Raw genomic sequence first — 18,893 nt, forward strand, 5'->3', positions numbered from 1 at the left:
AGTATTCGATTTATTAATAGTTTGGTCGTACCATCTAATTATTAATAAAAGACTTTGAAACAGTACAAAATAATGAAACGTTTTCGAGACCAAATTACAAAGGAGCTGAACTTTCTATTCTCGTGTGCCGGCTTGACCACGGTCCACACTCCACGGGATATGATGAGACCACCACACCAGTTAAGCACATCTGTGATGTTGATATATCCTATCAGAATTCAGCCCTGTTACACTCTCTAGGCTCGTTACTATACTGTTTACCCAAACGATAATGACCACTATTTTTGCGTGTTTGCCGATAACTTTGCAAGAAACGAAATTAAGGCACGATCAGAATGCCGTGGGACTAGAGACACTTCGGCCATTTTGATTACCTACTGAGTCAGTTGATAATATGCAATTAGACTTTTTTTCAGACAAGTGTTTATTCTTCGTCAAAATATACGAAGCTGTCTTACAAATTAAAATATCAAATGTGAAGAACACAGATTCTTATAAAAACCGCTTGTCGCGCAGAGACTCGCGTGGTACGGGTACCTAACCTGATAGCAACTTACTCATCGGCCCAATTTTTAAATCAAAGACTGAGAAAATGCTTGTCACGAAAACCACAAAACTTTAGTCAATATTCTGGATGACGACCTGACGTGATGGTCGGATCGATATACAATTCAGGGATTGGTCAACTAAAATCCAACACTTATAAAAGTAATTTCTTAGTCCTTTGTTAAGAACATATCTTATTTTTAATTTTAAAAAAAATCTCATATAAACAGGACAGTTGTTAAATTTAACTACACATGGACGTACGAGAAAAGACAAATCTAACTATATACGTTATATATTCTTATATACTTATATTCTACAGCTAGGTGAAAAGGCTTCCTTAATTAGTTCGCGTACTATAATAATTAATTTAAAGTGTTTTGAGAAGGTCAAAATAGATGGCTAAATTTATCTACAAAACTGTATTAGTCGTCTAACATTAAAGCGACTCTCAGATACCTTATCAACTACTACTAATTATTGTATAAGAAATAAACAATACCCATTTGATATATATATATATATATATCATAAAGTTTTCAAACACGTTAAATATAACTGTTGAAACATACAAATCCCAGTATTCAGCAAAAATAATATAGTTTTTCTGTATACACATATCCACACAAATTGCATTTATACATATATCTAAATAAGTGAAAAAAATTGTACTATAGAAAACTTTTGCTAGGGAAAGAGTATATCATATATATGAGAGATACACCAATCCAACACTAATATGATTAACATTAAACCATAGCCTTGTAGGATACACACATAATGATGATCGATGTGAGACCTTTAAAATCGACTCAACAGCTGTTGGTGAGATAGAAATTTCTCGAAAACGACTGGTAGTGTTGATTGTACATATAACCAATTTTGTCACATTTATTAATTATTATACCGCAAAGTATCTTCTTGTTTGATATAACTATAAGTGATAATACGCAAAATAAAATAAAACTATAAGTGATAATACCGCAAACTATAAGTGATGCATTTTTTTCTTGTCCGTTGATCAAGAGTCATATTAATTGATTAATTCATTGAAACCATAATAATACGACTTTTCAAAAATAATTATTTGCGTGGTTAAAAACCAGGCTATTTGACCAGTTGACCAAATGACTATAATCCGCTTTTCTTTTCTTGATAACTTGCCATCTTGTATTTCTAATTTCTTGTTCATATTTTTTTCACGCACGTACGTAACCTACGCTGATTAGTGCCATGCAAACGTAATTTACGTTCAATAATAAAACAGAATTACAAAACAAATAGTTTATAGACGTGTATAAACAGAATTACAAAACAAATATATATATATATATATATATATATTATATTGACGTGTAAAGCAACTTTTAAACTATTTTATTCACCTTAGTTATGTTATGTGCAATGCCAATATTACCAATTACCATATCGACCTTAAGCCGCCCAACTGGGTCTGACACCGCGACCAGAGAGGAGGATCGGGTCGTCCACTAGGAATATCAAATTTCTCGAACATGACACATTGATTTATGAATTAACTATAATCAAATTAGTCAATATGGGACTAATCTAGTAATCTTTAGGAAGAGAGTAATTACTGTGTCATATTTGTTTAATATAACTCACCTACATTTTTTTCAACTGGTAGATCAACGCGGCTTTTTAATATATCTTCTAAGAACAAGTAAAATAAAATTTCCCAGTTCTCACCTTAAAAACTGAAGTACAATGTTTGATCACACTACTATAGTACTATGGTTAATGTAAAATATCGAAAGCTATTTGACAAATTGTTGTACGGTAAGGACTTAAAAACTGAAGTACAATGTTTGATCACACTACTATGGTTAATGTAAAATATCGAAAGCTATTTGACAAATTGTTGTACCGTAAGGACTAGAAACATAAAATTCTTTGTAACTGAAAGAGCAAATACAAATTACAAAAAGGGATTTCGAATTTCTATATTTGAACATAGTACCCACGCGCTTTTTTAGTTGCCCTCTCTGAATTCACGTTGAAAATAATTCAATAAAGATGATTCAAAAAGCTATAAAGTTAATTACTTTAATTAGAAACAAATTTTCTATTCCAAAAACTTTATAATATCGTCAAAAAATAATCATAAACTACTTGTCACTCTGTTTCTCCCTTTTGTATATATATAGGACTCTTCTTCTTCAGACACAAACATAAACTATAGAGTTTAATAAAATAAAAAACAAAAAAAACACATAAACAAGAGAGATTCAAACAAGTAAGATAGATTCGATTCGATTCAAGAATCGAAAACATGAAGTTCGGGAAAGAGTTCTCGTCTCAAATGGTGCCAGAGTGGCAACAAGCTTACATGGACTACGACTTCCTCAAAAAACGTCTCAAAGAAATCATCAGATTCCAACGAAGAACCAACAATGCACACCATCCTCATGGTGGTGCCAAGAACAGCGGAGGACTAAACCGGAAAATGACTCTGTACCGTGCGTTCAGCGGTCTAGTATCGACCCCGGGAAGACACAAACGCGGTCATCCTCATGATGTCGAAGAAGGCGTACAGTTGACGGCAACATCATCCACGACGCCGGGACCAATCCTTGTTAACACAACCTCGGGTCACGGCTGCGAGACGACGTTTCTGATGGCGGCGGAGGAAGGAGGAGAGTACGAGCTAGTATTTTTCCGAAGACTAGACGATGAGTTCAATAAGGTTGAAAAGTTTTACAAAGAGAAAGTTGAAGAAGTGTTGAAAGAAGCTGCCATGCTTAACAAACAAATGGACGCTTTGATAGCGTTTCGTGTTAAAGTTGAGAATCCTGATGGGTGGCGATGGGAGGAAAGGACGGTGGAGATAACTCGATTAGCGTCTGATATTGCTACTTCCGCGGCGGCTCTCTCTGCTTCTACTCCCGCCGGAGCTAAATCCAGTAAGCATATAATTTAATACACGTATCTACTCTATCCACCTAACCTAACTCACCGACTTTATGGAAAGACAAAAACAGGAATTTAAATTCTGGTCCACTTTTATGTCTAGATTGATTAAATTTGATAGTGCCAGCCCACAAAAATGTATATTAAAAGATTTCTTAGTATCAACTATCAAAGACGGATTTGATTTTGTTTACATTTCTTCCCGCCGGCTTGATCAAATCATATCAAAATCCTGATTAGAGTTACTGTATATATTTTTTTCCAGGCTTGAACAATGAACAAAGTCAATTTTTGGTATTTAAAATTATGTTAGTGAGATGTGATTTTTAATGATTTTTTTTTCAGTCCACTTGAATTTGAGTCATATACTACCCACTGAACTGTTTTTTTTTTTTTTAATACGTTTGGATTTTTTATGATATCCTCATTTAAGTTAATGATTCCCTAAAAAATTAATTATTTGATTATTTGATAGGTTATAAATTTATAGGTTATATGAGTTGTAACCATTAGTTAAATCTCGATTTAAAATCCTCTTAGAAAGGATATTCCAAAAAAATAAAATAAATTTCTATTGAATATTTAAGTAACCATATATAAACAACAAAATCTCAAAAATTAATATTATTCACAACAACTTTTAAAAACAATCACTTTTAACTTGGTCCTAAATTTCAATTGGTTCTTAACTTTTATTCACAACAACTTCTAAAAACAATCACATAAATTATATTTTATATAAAATCTACAATATAAATAAAAGAGAGCACGGGTTCTGTAGTTTAAAGTAAAAAACTTGTGGTGGTTAGTATTTTTATTTAGCGGATTAAAATTGGTAAAAATTGGTAAAAACCGGATTAAAATTGGTAAAAATTTAATTCCCGGTTTAAAATGAATTGTATGTTACCGTAATTTATACCAAACCGAAAATTTCAAATTTGCAGTGAAAATTCGAAGTCAAGAGCACTTGGAAGCTATAAAAGAAGGAGGCTCGAGCAGAGCTGGGCTAACGGAAGTTGATGAAGACGAAGATGAAGAAGAAGAAGAAAACGAAACCTCGGTGGTTTCATCCGGAGCAGTCAATGACGTGACTACGAGCAGAATGAGAGCAGCGAGACCAGCTCCGCTCGAGGTTCTTGATCGAGTCAAGATCAACAACACAAAAGAGACGCCTCGTTCAACCATTAAAGGAGTTCTCAAAGTACCGAATCACACTGAGTTAAAATTCAGCAGAGAGAATCTGATGAAAGTCGAAGAGAGTCTCAAACGTGCTTTCATTGAGTTTTATCACAAGCTTCGCCTTCTCAAAAGCTATAGGTGCGTTTGTGTTTTTTGTTTTAAAGTTTGAATTTTTTTTTTTTTTTTTTTTTATGGTTGATGTGTTTTTGATTTTGAAATTTTCGATAACTTTTATTCAGCTTTTTGAATGTATTGGCGTTTTCGAAGATATTGAAGAAGTATGATAAGGTAAGATTTGAGATTTTTATTTTATTTTTGGAGGGTTATATATGTTTCAGAAGAATGACTGCAATGTGTTCGACGAAATGTCCTTTTTATAGATAACGTCGAGAGGTGCAACGAGGATTTACATGAAAGTGGTTGATAGTTCAAACTTGGGAAGCTCTGATGAGGTAAAGATATTTATGATTTTTTTTCTTATTTGGATAAGTAACTTCATCAATTCCTCTGTTTTTATATTCTTACTCTGTTATGACAGGTTATGAGACTCATGGAGCGTGTTGAAGCAACATTCATAAAGCATTTTGCTAACGCTAATCGAACTAAAGCAATGAACATTTTAAGACCTAAAGCAAAACGGGAGAGACATAGAACTACATTTTCTACTGGTAAACAAATCATTAGCTTGCATAAATTGTCATTTTGTATTTTTTTCAAACTTTGTGGTGCTTATGAGGAAAATGCTTTTCAGGTTTCATGGCTGGATGCGTTTTCTCTCTTATAGTGGCTCTTGCCGCGATCATCCGTACCCGAAATCTCTTGGAAAAAGAAGGCCAGAAGGAATACATGAATACTATGTTCCCTCTTTATAGGTAAGAGCTTAGTAACTTGTCCATCTTAAGAAGTTATATCGAGCATTTGCGTTGGAATGTGTTGTTTAGACTGTATTCTTCCTTGCTGTTTCTTGCAGTTTGTTCGGGTTTATCGTGCTGCACATCATCATGTATGCTGGTAATATATACTATTGGAGGCGATACCGAGTAAACTATTCCTTCATATTTGGGTTCAAGCAAGGTACTGAACTTGGATACAGACAAGTCCTGCTTGTTGGTTTCAGCATCGGAGTCTTTGCATTGCTTTGTGTTCTTGCCAATCTTGACATGGAGGCAGACCCCAATACCAAAGACTATAAAGCCAAAACTGAACTTCTTCCTCTTATCTTACTTGTTGTAAGTCCCCAAACCCGGAAATCCGAGTTTTTAAGATTTTTTTTTAACTTCAAAACAATGGCATAGTAACTATGTGATGTATGTTCTCTACTTTAACAGGCTATGTTCATGGTTCTAGTCCTGCCATTCAATTACTTTTACCGCTCGAGCCGCTATTTCTTCCTCACTTGTCTGTTTCATTGCCTTGCCGCTCCTCTTTACAAGGTATAAATCAGAGATGAAATAAGCTCATCAACCAAAGAGAATGCTTTAAAATTCCTATTCTAGTTGGGTATTGACCGTCCTTTTCCCATGCAGGTTACATTGCCTGATTTCTTCTTGGGAGATCAATTAACTAGCCAGGTTCAAGCGCTTCGAAGCATCGAGTTCTACATATGTTACTATGGTTGGGGAGACTACAGAAAAAGAAAAAGTACTTGCAAAGAATCTGATGTCTACAACACTTTCTTATTCATTGTTGCTGTCATCCCTTATGTCTCTCGCCTCCTTCAGGTAGATAGTTACTGCCCTCAAAAATAAAAATCCAAATTCTAGCAGTCCATAACGAAACCTTTGTTACACATACAGTGCCTGAGACGGCTAATTGAGGAAAAAAACCCGGAACAAGGGTACAACGGACTCAAGTACTTCTTGACTATAGTGGCGGTTTGCTTGAGAACGGCTTACAGCATCCAAAAAGGTCAAGTCGCGTGGAGGGTTTTAGCCGCTGTCTTCTCATTTATAGCTGCAATATTCTGCACTTGGTGGGACTTTGTCCATGATTGGGGTCTTCTAAACAGGAGATCCAAAAACCGTTGGCTTCGAGATAAACTCCTCGTTCCTCAGAAGAAAGTATACTTCATAGCCATGGTGAGTCTCAAGAACACTTTTTCAACAAGTCAAAGATGTTTTTATAGCAACTGATCTTAGAACATGTACCAGGTTTTGAATGTCCTGCTGAGATTTGCGTGGATCCAGACGGTTCTGGACTTCAACTTTTCCTTCATGCATAGACAGACGATGGTTACCATTGTGGCTAGTCTTGAGATCATTCGTCGTGGTATATGGAACTTCTTCAGGTGAAATAAACCCTTCAAAACTCACATTACACTAACACCACAAAATGTGTTGCATTAACATTCCAATTAGTAACGCTCTGTTTTTGTTTGGATTGTGGAAAAACAGATTAGAGAACGAGCATTTGAACAATGTCGGGAAATACCGAGCCTTCAAGTCAGTTCCATTACCGTTCAACTACGATGAAGATGACGATAAAGACGATTAGTAGTTTCAGAAGACCCGTGAATGCTCTTTAGCTACCAAATTCGCGTAAAAAATTTATTCTTCAGATTGTTCATTTTAGTCTATATGATTCTTTCTATTCAACTCTGCTCTTCGTACCTAATATGCGAACGGTCTCTGATCATAGTTAGCAATCAATCATGGCATTTGAAAGATTGTGGTGAACAAGACTGTCACACCAATCATACATTTTCAAAACATTAACAATAAAAAACCTAAATCCTCATAATCATCTCTAAGAAGCTTTGTCTTAATCATCCCTAAGCTTGCTTCCGGGAGAAAAAGGCTTCGAGCTCCTTCTCCATGTGTTCTTCAGCAGTTTTAGCCACCGTGAGAACCGGATGATAGTAATCATAATGATCATCCAAACACTTGGATAACGTAGCAGAGACTCGAGCACACTTAGTGATGAAATCTTGTTTGTTTCTCTCAGCTTCCTCAAAACAATCAAGCCAAGCCATAAACGATTCTTTGAAAGCACCACCTTTCAGGAAAGCTAATAACCTCTCTTCTTCTTCTTCTTCCTCGTCTTTTTGTTGATCTGAAACTTCCCCAACCGTTGACAGCTTGTTGAAACCCTTCGTTAACCGTTCTAAAGCAGCTTTCTCCGCTGCGAGAATAGGCTGGTAGTAATCGGAATGAGCCTCCATACACTTGTTCAGCATCGGAAAACACTTACCGATACTTTCATTGTTCTTCTCAGCTTCTTCAGTGCAATCTCGAAAAACATTGTATGATTCTTTGCAACCACCTTCTTCCATAAACACTCGTAACCGATCTCGCCAAGTACTTGACAACGAATCATCTCCCAATTTCTCTGAGTTGTTTTGAGATTTGGGATTGGGATTCTCCGGTTTCAGATCTGCGGATGACGTGATTCCCATGCCGTGGCCTGTGAGAGAGATCGGATCTTATGGAATTCGGTGTGATCCAAACGGTGAATAACAGAGGGAGACGATGGATTAGGTTCAAATAATTTTGTGAATGGTACAATTAAGACTTAAGAGACGTATCTATATGTAAATTAATGTAATGGAGTATTCCTTTTGTTATTCTATATCTCATTATTTTCTGAACGTAAGATTAAGTTGCATGGATCTTAAACAACGTACGTAACACGTGCGTGAAAAAACTATGAATAAACGTGAGTCTAGTATTCTATAACAACTGGACCAAATATACATAATTTCATTGAACCGAACATCTGAACCGGAAGATCCGGAATAGCTAACAGAAAGCAACAAATCACATTCAAATGTATTAATTAAGAAATAGTTAAGGAAACCACAAAAAGAGGACAAAATTTGTTGACGGAAAACATTCATGGGCAATTGGGCATCAACAAAGTAGTGACATTGAGAGCAAATAATCTCTATATGAAAAAAGAAGAGTAGTCATTCATATGGAAACCGAATCCATTTTTTTCTCCAATATTAGAAAATGGCTAATTCAACTCAAACACCCCTCAGGTTGTTTCCGAGAGAAAGGCTTGAAGCTCATTCTCCATGTGTTCTTCTGCAGCTTTCTTGGACGCAAGTAAAGGATGATAGTAATCAGAGTGAGCATCCATACACTTGGTCATCTTCGTAAAAACTCCCACACACTTAAGGACGACATCTTCCTTGTTCTTGTCAGCTTCATCAAAGCAATCTTACCAAGCTCTAAATGGTTCCTTGCAACCACCTTCTCTCATGAACCCCAAAAACAACTTTTCTTCCTCTTCCTCTTTTGCCAACTGATTTGGGGACACGGATTCAACTGAATCTCGCGAAACAGTTGACGGCGAGAAATCCTTCATCATCAGTTTTCCAGCACTATTCATTGCATCGAGAAAGGGGTGATAGTAATCAGAGTGAGTCTCCATGCACTTCTGCAACATCGGATAACACGTAGAGATAGGTTCCTTATTCGTCTTCTCAGCGTTGTCCACGCAATCTTGAAAAGCCGCATATGTTTCCTTGCACCCACCTTCCTTCATGAACACTTGTAATTGATCTTTCCAAAGAGTACTTGACGAATCTCCTACTTTCTCTTACTGGACTGGAATTTTTTGAGATTTGGGATCAGAATTCTCCTGATTCAGATCCCTGGATGGCGTTATCCCCATGCCGGCCGTGAGAGAGATCGGGTGTTATGGATTCAATAATTTCTGGGAGATACTAATCTCCCGGTCCCTTACCAAAAAAAAAAAGGATTTAGGTTGAAATATTTTTGTGAATGATACAATTTAGAGATAACGATTCCCCTACATACAATTAGTTCATTAGATGAGAAAATTACAATATATATACTATATAGGGATTTGATAAGTACAATACAAATAAGGATTTGTTAATCACAATATACATGGGAATTTGATAACTACATTTTTTTATATATATATAGTATTTGATAATTACAATTCCTTCACATAATTCTTTTGGACATGACTCCTATATTGAAAATACGATTAGTACCCTGACACGGCCAAATCTTAACACACAGACACAGTTGATTCATTTTCTTCATATCTTTTAGAAATACATATATATTTCTATCTTTGTGTCTACGTACAATTAAATTTGGTTAAAAAATTTCTCCCTTTGAAGCATACATATACATGAGGCAAGTCTAACTAACTCGTTTAGGTCTCGGGGCCTTTTTCATGACTATTCTCCGTGTTCTCTTTTTACTACACTTAGTTGGTGGCTCCTTAATATTTCACTTTCTTGTAAGATGAATATTAAGACTATTAGAAGTTTCAGAAGACCGAGGATACTTATTCTTTAATCTACCAAAGCCGCCCATCAAACTGTTTAGAACATCAATTGCATATATATATATCACAAAGTTCGTTCGATTGTGGTGAATCGTGTAAAGAACATAATCTTTAAACTCTTCATTACGGTATAGTATGATTCATTCTACTCAACTTTGCTTTTCGTACTTATAGTTTCCAACCAGATAAACATTGAACAAGAATAGTTGCAAAAGGCTTTTGTCACACGGATCATATATTTTCAAAACATACTCACAAGACAGAACTAGAGATTCATGTAACTTGAAAATAAGACAGAGACAATGCTGGCCTTTGATTTGTCTCATTCAAAGCAAAAAAAAAAACCTTGAGATCCAACCCTATAAGGCTATAAATGATCAAGGCAGTGCTAAATGTCAGTCATACTTGGCTGCTAACAACTAAGCTCTTTCTAAACATGATTGCGAAAAGCATATTTAACATATAAATGGCATGAATATGAATGGAGGCTGATAACAGATATGAAGTTGTGTAATGTTTCTTATCTCCCTACAAACGATACATGCCAGGGCAAACCTGGAATTTGTAAAGATTCTCATCTTCGAGGAGACTTCAACCAAACAGAACATGATCGATAATGAATTGAAGTGAGAAAGAAACGTTAAGTGTATCTCAATCACATAGTGAAACAACAACAACAAAAGTAAACTTCAATCTTCAAACAAACTAGAAAATGCTGGAACCAGAAGCTTACCACTACAGAAAGGTCTGACCTTTAACTGTTTCAGAAGCAACAAATCACATCCAAGTGAAGAAATAGCTAAAGCAAACCACAAAGAATCACTGAAACATTCATGGGTATCAACAAAGTAATGACCTTTAGAGCAAAATAACTATCGAATCAACTGAGACATTCATGGGGATCAACAAAGTAATGACCTTTATGAGCAAAACCTCTATGGAATCATATAAAAAAGAAGGGAGTATTCATTCAGATGACCTTAATCAATCAACTTATTCGCATACAAATTGGCATATTAAATTAGAGACGAAACTTAAACCATCAAAAATGGTCGATCTTTATAAGTAATTTCCTCTGTTCCTAACGAGCAATTTTTATCCCCAAATTCCAATATTTTGAACACTTAGATGAAAAAATTTACCTAAAAATCCTCTCACACTCAGAATCACCCTTGAGCTTGCTTCATCGCAGCCACCTCCTCTTCCGAGATCTTCTCTTCTTCTTCCTTCTTCTTCTCAGCTTCGAGCTCTTTCTTCACCTCTGCTTCAGCAGCTTTCTCCGCAGCGAGAATGGGCTGATAGTAATCCGAATGTTCATCCATACACTTTTTAAGCATCGAGGTGACTTCCATACACTTGGTAACAATATCTTCCTTGTTTTTCTCAGCTTCCTCCACACACTCTTCCCAAGCAACAAACGAGTCTTTGCAGCCTCCTCCTTTCATAAACAAGCAAAACCCACACTCTCCTTCCTCTTCTTCATCACCCTCTGCGTCTCCTCCTTCTGCTCCTCCTTCTTCTGGATCTCTCCAAACAGTTGATGAATCTCCAAGTTTCTCCGACGGGGATGACTGATCTCCTCCCCCTAGTTGCTCCGATGGAGTCAGTTTCTCTGATGGAGCTTCGTTGGTTTGAGATTTGGGCTCTGAAGTCTCCGTTTTTGGATCTGTGGATGATATGATTCCCATTCTTTTTTCTACAAAGATCGGATCTTGTGGGACTTGGGGGATTCAGATGTGTTTTTAAGGGTTTTGAGGTTTCTCTCTCTCGGTGCCGCCGCCGAGCCTAGCCAAAGAAGAGAATGTGAAATCGAAAAAGTCTTTCTTAATGTTAAAACCCCTCAAAAACCCTTTCTTTTGTGATCTTCACCTTTTCACACTTTACAGTATTTATTTATTTTGCTTCGATATAAATTATGAAACGGATTACAAAAAAAAAAAAAAAAAAAAAAAAAAAAAAAAAGGAAGAAGGTATACATCNATATTTAACTAATTTTGAAAATATCTTTACCAAAACAAAAACTAATTTTGAAAATATTCCAAAAATAATTGTTTTACGAGATTATGATTATTTTTTAGTTTAGATTTTACTAACACTTAGGTGAAATATGTGTGTCTAGCCTAAGCATGAGTCGTGTTCGTCTCCGTGTGTCTTTCTACGCCATTAAATAGTCCATATGAAATAGTCAAATCTGTTTAGTTTCTTTTTTATTCCTAGTTCTCACCAAAATCAGGCTAATTTGTCAACTTCCACCATCTTTTTAACTCTTTTCCATACTTTTTTTTTTTTTTGTTATTGTTAGAAAGAGTGAAAAGGTTTATTTGTTGGGAGGGAGATTTATAGCAAAGTCAAAAGAGATCATCCAGATTCATCTTTGATAATAGTATTAGATGAGATGACCCATAGATGACAATATGACATCAACATTTCCAAAACCGGATTGAAACTTTTGTTCAACCGTTGAAGGTACACATTATTCATATCAACCAAATTGAATTTGTCCAAAAAACAGTTCAGAAAATGCTGCTCCATGACATATATATATATATATATATATTGTATTATTTGTTTTGTTGAGATTTCAACATCAATTGCTTGTTGCTGATTAACACACAACTCTCTTAATTTGCCATTTTTTAATTCGAGTACAAACACCAACATCAATTTTTTCAATTGTAATAAATGGAAATACATGTAAATATATTAAGCAATCACACTATAAAATTGTTGGGATCACTTTCGGAGTTCTTCAATTTTCACAGCGCAACACATTTAGGATATTTATAAACCTACAAGTTTCTTTGACTTGGTCATTATAATAGTTGTAAACTCTTTGATAACTTCTAAACTCCTAACAATAATTGAAACTAATATCCATATATGTATATATCATCTACTATTTCAAATCTCCGGTGAAGGTTTCCTGGACTCTCGGTCTGAAGATGAAGCTCATGATAACAACAATCCTCACTTGCTTACTACTTTGGTCGGTGATGTTACTATCATTCTCCAACATCTTCAAACACCAGCTTCTTGGTGATACAGTCAACGGTATGATCATTCATATTTCGAGTTTCTTATTCAGAAATTATCCTTTTTTGACTTACTATTTCATTTTCTTGCAGTATCTTCAAAGGATTCCGTAAAACCGAGGGATAAACTGTTAGGAGGGCTTTTAACGGCTGATTTTGATGAAGATTCTTGCTTGAGTAGGTATCAGTCTTCCTTGTATCGCAAACCTTCGCCTTACAACACTTCTCAATACCTTGTCTCTAAACTTAGAAACTATGAGATGCTTCACAAGCGTTGCGGTCCAGACACAGATGCTTACAAGATAGCAACAGAGAAGCTTGGTCATGATCATGATGAGAATGTTGGAGATAGATCTGTTGGTGAATGCAAATATATTGTGTGGGTTGCTGTTTATGGGCTTNATTTGCCATTTTTTAATTCGAGTACAAACACCAACATCAATTTTTTCAATTGTAATAAATGGAAATACATGTAAATATATTAAGCAATCACACTATAAAATTGTTGGGATCACTTTCGGAGTTCTTCAATTTTCACAGCGCAACACATTTAGGATATTTATAAACCTACAAGTTTCTTTGACTTGGTCATTATAATAGTTGTAAACTCTTTGATAACTTCTAAACTCCTAACAATAATTGAAACTAATATCCATATATGTATATATCATCTACTATTTCAAATCTCCGGTGAAGGTTTCCTGGACTCTCGGTCTGAAGATGAAGCTCATGATAACAACAATCCTCACTTGCTTACTACTTTGGTCGGTGATGTTACTATCATTCTCCAACATCTTCAAACACCAGCTTCTTGGTGATACAGTCAACGGTATGATCATTCATATTTCGAGTTTCTTATTCAGAAATTATCCTTTTTTGACTTACTATTTCATTTTCTTGCAGTATCTTCAAAGGATTCCGTAAAACCGAGGGATAAACTGTTAGGAGGGCTTTTAACGGCTGATTTTGATGAAGATTCTTGCTTGAGTAGGTATCAGTCTTCCTTGTATCGCAAACCTTCGCCTTACAACACTTCTCAATACCTTGTCTCTAAACTTAGAAACTATGAGATGCTTCACAAGCGTTGCGGTCCAGACACAGATGCTTACAAGATAGCAACAGAGAAGCTTGGTCATGATCATGATGAGAATGTTGGAGATAGATCTGTTGGTGAATGCAAATATATTGTGTGGGTTGCTGTTTATGGGCTTGGAAACAGAATACTCACTCTTGCTTCTGTCTTCCTCTATGCTCTCTTGACAGACAGAATCATTCTTGTGGACCAACGCAAAGACATAAGTGATCTCTTCTGTGAGCCTTTTCCTGGTACTTCATGGTTACTTCCTCTTGATTTCCCATTGATGGGTAAGATAGATAGCTTCGACCGGGAATACTCGCGTTGTCACGGAACAATGTTGAAGAATCATACCATTAACTCAACTATAATCCCATCGCATCTGTATCTTCATCTTCTTCATGATTACAGGGATCAAGACAAGAGATTCTTCTGCCAGAAGGATCATTCTTTAGTCGACAAAGTCCCTTGGCTGGTTGTCAAATCCAATCTTTACTTTATTCCATCTTTATGGTTGAACCCTAGTTTCCAACCCGAACTAATCAAGCTGTTCCCGCAGAAAGACACCGTCTTCTACCACTTANTATCCTTTTTTGACTTACTATTTCATTTTCTTGCAGTATCTTCAAAGGATTCCGTAAAACCGAGGGATAAACTGTTAGGAGGGCTTTTAACGGCTGATTTTGATGAAGATTCTTGCTTGAGTAGGTATCAGTCTTCCTTGTATCGCAAACCTTCGCCTTACAACACTTCTCAATACCTTGTCTCTAAACTTAGAAACTATGAGATGCTTCACAAGCGTTGCGGTCCAGACACAGATGCTTACAAGATAGCAACAGAGAAGCTTGGTCATGATCATGATGAGAATGTTGGAGATAGATCTGTTGGTGAATGCAAATATATTGTGTGGGTTGCTGTTTATGGGCTTGGAAACAGAATACTCACTCTTGCTTCTGTCTTCCTCTATGCTCTCTTGACAGACAGAATCATTCTTGTGGACCAACGCAAAGACATAAGTGATCTCTTCTGTGAGCCTTTTCCTGGTACTTCATGGTTACTTCCTCTTGATTTCCCATTGATGGGTAAGATAGATAGCTTCGACCGGGAATACTCGCGTTGTCACGGAACAATGTTGAAGAATCATACCATTAACTCAACTATAATCCCATCGCATCTGTATCTTCATCTTCTTCATGATTACAGGGATCAAGACAAGAGATTCTTCTGCCAGAAGGATCATTCTTTAGTCGACAAAGTCCCTTGGCTGGTTGTCAAATCCAATCTTTACTTTATTCCATCTTTATGGTTGAACCCTAGTTTCCAACCCGAACTAATCAAGCTGTTCCCGCAGAAAGACACCGTCTTCTACCACTTAGCTCGTTATCTTTTTCACCCAACAAACCAAGTTTGGGGTATGGTCACTAGATCCTACAATGCATACTTATCAAGAGCAGACGNGATGAAGATTCTTGCTTGAGTAGGTATCAGTCTTCCTTGTATCGCAAACCTTCGCCTTACAACACTTCTCAATACCTTGTCTCTAAACTTAGAAACTATGAGATGCTTCACAAGCGTTGCGGTCCAGACACAGATGCTTACAAGATAGCAACAGAGAAGCTTGGTCATGATCATGATGAGAATGTTGGAGATAGATCTGTTGGTGAATGCAAATATATTGTGTGGGTTGCTGTTTATGGGCTTGGAAACAGAATACTCACTCTTGCTTCTGTCTTCCTCTATGCTCTCTTGACAGACAGAATCATTCTTGTGGACCAACGCAAAGACATAAGTGATCTCTTCTGTGAGCCTTTTCCTGGTACTTCATGGTTACTTCCTCTTGATTTCCCATTGATGGGTAAGATAGATAGCTTCGACCGGGAATACTCGCGTTGTCACGGAACAATGTTGAAGAATCATACCATTAACTCAACTATAATCCCATCGCATCTGTATCTTCATCTTCTTCATGATTACAGGGATCAAGACAAGAGATTCTTCTGCCAGAAGGATCATTCTTTAGTCGACAAAGTCCCTTGGCTGGTTGTCAAATCCAATCTTTACTTTATTCCATCTTTATGGTTGAACCCTAGTTTCCAACCCGAACTAATCAAGCTGTTCCCGCAGAAAGACACCGTCTTCTACCACTTAGCTCGTTATCTTTTTCACCCAACAAACCAAGTTTGGGGTATGGTCACTAGATCCTACAATGCATACTTATCAAGAGCAGACGAGATACTTGGGATTCAAGTAAGGGTCTTCAGCAGACAAACTAAATATTTCCAGCACGTAATGAACCAGATCGTAGCCTGTACACAAAGAGAGAAACTTTTACCTGAAGCAGCTGCACAAGAAGAACCACAAGTAACAAATACAACAAAACCCCCAAAACTTATAGCTGTCCTGGTCACATCACTGCATCCAGGATACTCTAACAACCTAAAGAACATGTATTGGGAACGACCGACTTCAACAGGAGAGATAGTAAAAGTTTATCAGCCAAGTGGAGAAAGGTTTCAGCAAACAGACAAGAAGCTTCACGACCAAAAGGCTCTAGCAGAGATGTACCTCCTAAGCTTAACTGATAAGCTTGTCACGAGCGCTTGGTCTACATTTGGATATGTTGCTCAAGGTCTTGGAGGATTAAAGCCATGGATACTCTACACACCAAAGAAGTTCAAAACTCCTGATCCACCATGTGGTCGTGGTGTGTCCATGGAGCCTTGTTTCCTTACCCCTCCGGTCCATGGATGTGGAGCTAAAAAGGGTATTAACACAGCAAAAATCGTTCCTTTTGTTAGACATTGTGAGGATCTTAGACACTATGGGCTTAAGCTAGTTGATGATACCAAAGATGAGTTATAGATTTAGTTTTACAAATTAAAACAGAGGATCTTTGATGAGTTCTGATTTATTTGTGTAAAGGCAAAATGTATACAGATGTCATAAGAACCAAAACTTTGAAATAATCACGTTCTGGTACGAAACGTGGCTACTGCAATTTTAACCCAACAGGACCTTCTCTGTCGGATTCTTGAGCTCAAAAGTCTTTGTTCTTGAAAACTCAACCACAATCCTAAATCTTAACCGCTCCGTTCTCCTCTCCTCGAGATAGTTTTGGACTATCTGACAAAGAAAGTTATGGAATCGATGAGTTAACTCGCGAGTGATGAGGAGAAACTCGCCTCCGTTGAATTATTCTTTTGTCAGCTAACCTAACCTATTTGGAGAAGAGGAGAAAAACAGAGCATTTACAGTGATTTGGAGAAACTTTTAGGTTAAAAAGAAAAAAAACGCTCCCTACTTTTATTGGATATTTAATTTTGCATATCAGTTAAAATACTGTGGCAAAACCTTTTATGTTGAAATTTACTCATTTTTTTTAAAGCAATTATAGGATTTTTATGGTTGTTTAGTTAAATCTTGATGTCGTAGCATGTCGTAAAAATTAATATTAATTATTTAATAAAGAAGTTATTTGAAAAAAAAACTTAATAAATTAAGAATGACGAATAATTATAAAGTTAGGCGGTAACATGTGTCAGAAAATGAAATTTATAATCTAATTTTAGATATTATATTATATAAGAAAAGAATATTACCATTTCCTATTAAATTGTCAATGTTTTCTTACCTATTAAAATGTTACTGCATATCACAAAATTTAATGTTCAAAGATTATTTTCCATGTTAACTTTGAACTATTAAGCTTTCTTTGGGAAACCAAATAATATCGACTTATGACTATTGACCTAAATATATATAAACTACACAAATATGGAAATAATCATAAAGACATAACCTTATCACTTTTTTTTTTATACCTATGAACGTTTTTTAATATTATTACTCTCTCTTTGTTGCTGAAAAAAACAAACGAAATCCTCTGTTTTTCTTTTGTATCTTCTTTTCACTTTCTTCTTCTTCTTTGTTTCGTTTTTCTTCTTAATGTTTCTTCTTTCGTCTTGATCGATTTTGATTTCTTCTTTGGTTGCTTTACCTCAAAAACTGTGTTCCTTTTCTTCACGAATATTCCTTAAGTTATATGTGTTTTTGACTTTTATAGTTTGATAAACAGTATGGACACCAAAAAACCGTCCGATCCTTATGTTAAAGAACAAACACATTGTCAAAGATCAACTCAATGCAAAGTACGTTACAAATTTATATACAATTTTTCTGTTCATATTTTATGTACACATTCATCAATATATACTTAATTTTAGGTATATCAAAAATATGAAGAAAATTTCATGTGATAAAATAATAAATCTTATGTATGATCCAGTGGTCTTAATACGATCTTTTGATTAGTGACCTCAACATAGTTTTCCAGTTATATGTGGAACATTCATCCTCTAAAAAAACCTTTATGTGGCTATAACTGATGTTGATTTTGGTTCCTTGGTTTAGGCTGGTTTAATCATTGGTTTTGGTTTGGTTTAGTGAAAGGTCGGGGATAGGCTGTTATCTCTTAATTTTAACTTTAGCTGTTACAACTTATTTAATTCCATACGTTTTAACAATTGACTGACTAAATTCCCCAAATTCCATACGTTTTCATTAGGAAAAAAAAACAGTCGTTTAGTAGTTGCAATAAGTTTTCTATAAGAAACCCGACTTGCTTAGCTAAACATTAAAAAGTTGAATTATCAATCAAGGGAGTAAAAGTTACAAAATTAGGCTGTTTTAGGAAGCTAGGGAATTGGCTTTATCAATCAGTAAGATTGATTGTATAATAAAATCGAATTTGTTTACTTTTCTTTATTCTTCGTCGTAGTCAACAACGCGAACTTCCGGATCTGATTAAACTTATTTCCATAGACGGAAGAATAGAATATGATTAGTCAAATTCACAAACTAAT

General features: G+C 35.8%; 7 protein-coding genes across 7 annotated transcripts; 4 read left to right on the top strand and 3 right to left on the bottom strand.

Moving 5' to 3' along the window:
• Positions 2,726-7,250, top strand: LOC104740065 (phosphate transporter PHO1 homolog 3). Its single transcript, XM_010460574.2, has 12 exons — positions 2,726-3,470; positions 4,422-4,794; positions 4,896-4,944; positions 5,037-5,108; positions 5,195-5,324; positions 5,408-5,528; positions 5,627-5,885; positions 5,985-6,089; positions 6,183-6,377; positions 6,453-6,734; positions 6,807-6,943; positions 7,050-7,250. The coding sequence occupies exons 1-12, from the start codon at positions 2,840-2,842 to the stop codon at positions 7,147-7,149; spliced, it is 2,454 nt and encodes an 817-aa protein (XP_010458876.1). The 5' UTR covers positions 2,726-2,839; the 3' UTR covers positions 7,150-7,250.
• LOC109128608 lies at positions 7,162-8,305 on the bottom strand. Its single transcript, XM_019235322.1, has one exon. The coding sequence runs from the start codon at positions 8,048-8,050 to the stop codon at positions 7,427-7,429; it is 624 nt and encodes a 207-aa protein (XP_019090867.1). The 5' UTR covers positions 8,051-8,305; the 3' UTR covers positions 7,162-7,426.
• On the bottom strand, positions 8,468-9,345 carry LOC104740063. The gene is given in 1 exon segment (XM_010460573.2): positions 8,468-9,345. A coding segment is annotated over 1 exon segment (513 nt). The 5' UTR covers positions 9,145-9,345; the 3' UTR covers positions 8,468-8,631.
• LOC104740066 lies at positions 10,873-11,783 on the bottom strand. Its single transcript, XM_010460575.1, has one exon. It carries the CDS (start codon positions 11,610-11,612, stop codon positions 11,091-11,093), a length of 522 nt encoding a protein of 173 aa, XP_010458877.1. The 5' UTR covers positions 11,613-11,783; the 3' UTR covers positions 10,873-11,090.
• Positions 12,698-13,432, top strand: LOC109125060 (probable fucosyltransferase 7). Its single transcript, XM_019235445.1, has 2 exons — positions 12,698-12,975; positions 13,050-13,432. Exons 1-2 carry the CDS (start codon positions 12,867-12,869, stop codon positions 13,430-13,432), a joined length of 492 nt encoding a protein of 163 aa, XP_019090990.1. The 5' UTR covers positions 12,698-12,866.
• LOC104740067 (probable fucosyltransferase 7) lies at positions 13,500-17,040 on the top strand. Its single transcript, XM_010460578.2, has 3 exons — positions 13,500-13,785; positions 13,860-13,953; positions 15,513-17,040. The coding sequence occupies exons 1-3, from the start codon at positions 13,677-13,679 to the stop codon at positions 16,891-16,893; spliced, it is 1,584 nt and encodes a 527-aa protein (XP_010458880.1). The 5' UTR covers positions 13,500-13,676; the 3' UTR covers positions 16,894-17,040.
• Positions 14,027-15,508, top strand: LOC109128618 (probable fucosyltransferase 7). The gene has a single exon (XM_019235388.1). The coding sequence runs from the start codon at positions 14,027-14,029 to the stop codon at positions 15,506-15,508; it is 1,482 nt and encodes a 493-aa protein (XP_019090933.1).

This window comes from Camelina sativa, chromosome 14 (assembly GCF_000633955.1).
Source record: "Camelina sativa cultivar DH55 chromosome 14, Cs, whole genome shotgun sequence".
NCBI classification, from domain to species: domain Eukaryota; kingdom Viridiplantae; phylum Streptophyta; class Magnoliopsida; order Brassicales; family Brassicaceae; genus Camelina; species Camelina sativa.

Coding starts and splice junctions, on each gene's coding strand:
- LOC104740065 (XM_010460574.2), top strand. CDS start 2,840: ATGAAGTTCGGGAAAGAGTTCTCGTCTCAAATGGTGCCAGAGTGGCAA. Junction 4,795..4,895: donor CGCCTTCTCAAAAGCTATAG/GTGCGTTTGTGT, acceptor ACTTTTATTCAG/CTTTTTGAATGTATTGGCGT. Junction 5,325..5,407: donor TAGAACTACATTTTCTACTG/GTAAACAAATCA, acceptor AATGCTTTTCAG/GTTTCATGGCTGGATGCGTT.
- LOC109128608 (XM_019235322.1), bottom strand. CDS start 8,050: ATGGGAATCACGTCATCCGCAGATCTGAAACCGGAGAATCCCAATCCC.
- LOC104740066 (XM_010460575.1), bottom strand. CDS start 11,612: ATGGGAATCATATCATCCACAGATCCAAAAACGGAGACTTCAGAGCCC.
- LOC104740067 (XM_010460578.2), top strand. CDS start 13,677: ATGAAGCTCATGATAACAACAATCCTCACTTGCTTACTACTTTGGTCG. Junction 13,786..13,859: donor TCTTGGTGATACAGTCAACG/GTATGATCATTC, acceptor ATTTTCTTGCAG/TATCTTCAAAGGATTCCGTA. Junction 13,954..15,512: donor TCTTGCTTGAGTAGGTATCA/GTCTTCCTTGTA, acceptor TTGCTTGAGTAG/GTATCAGTCTTCCTTGTATC.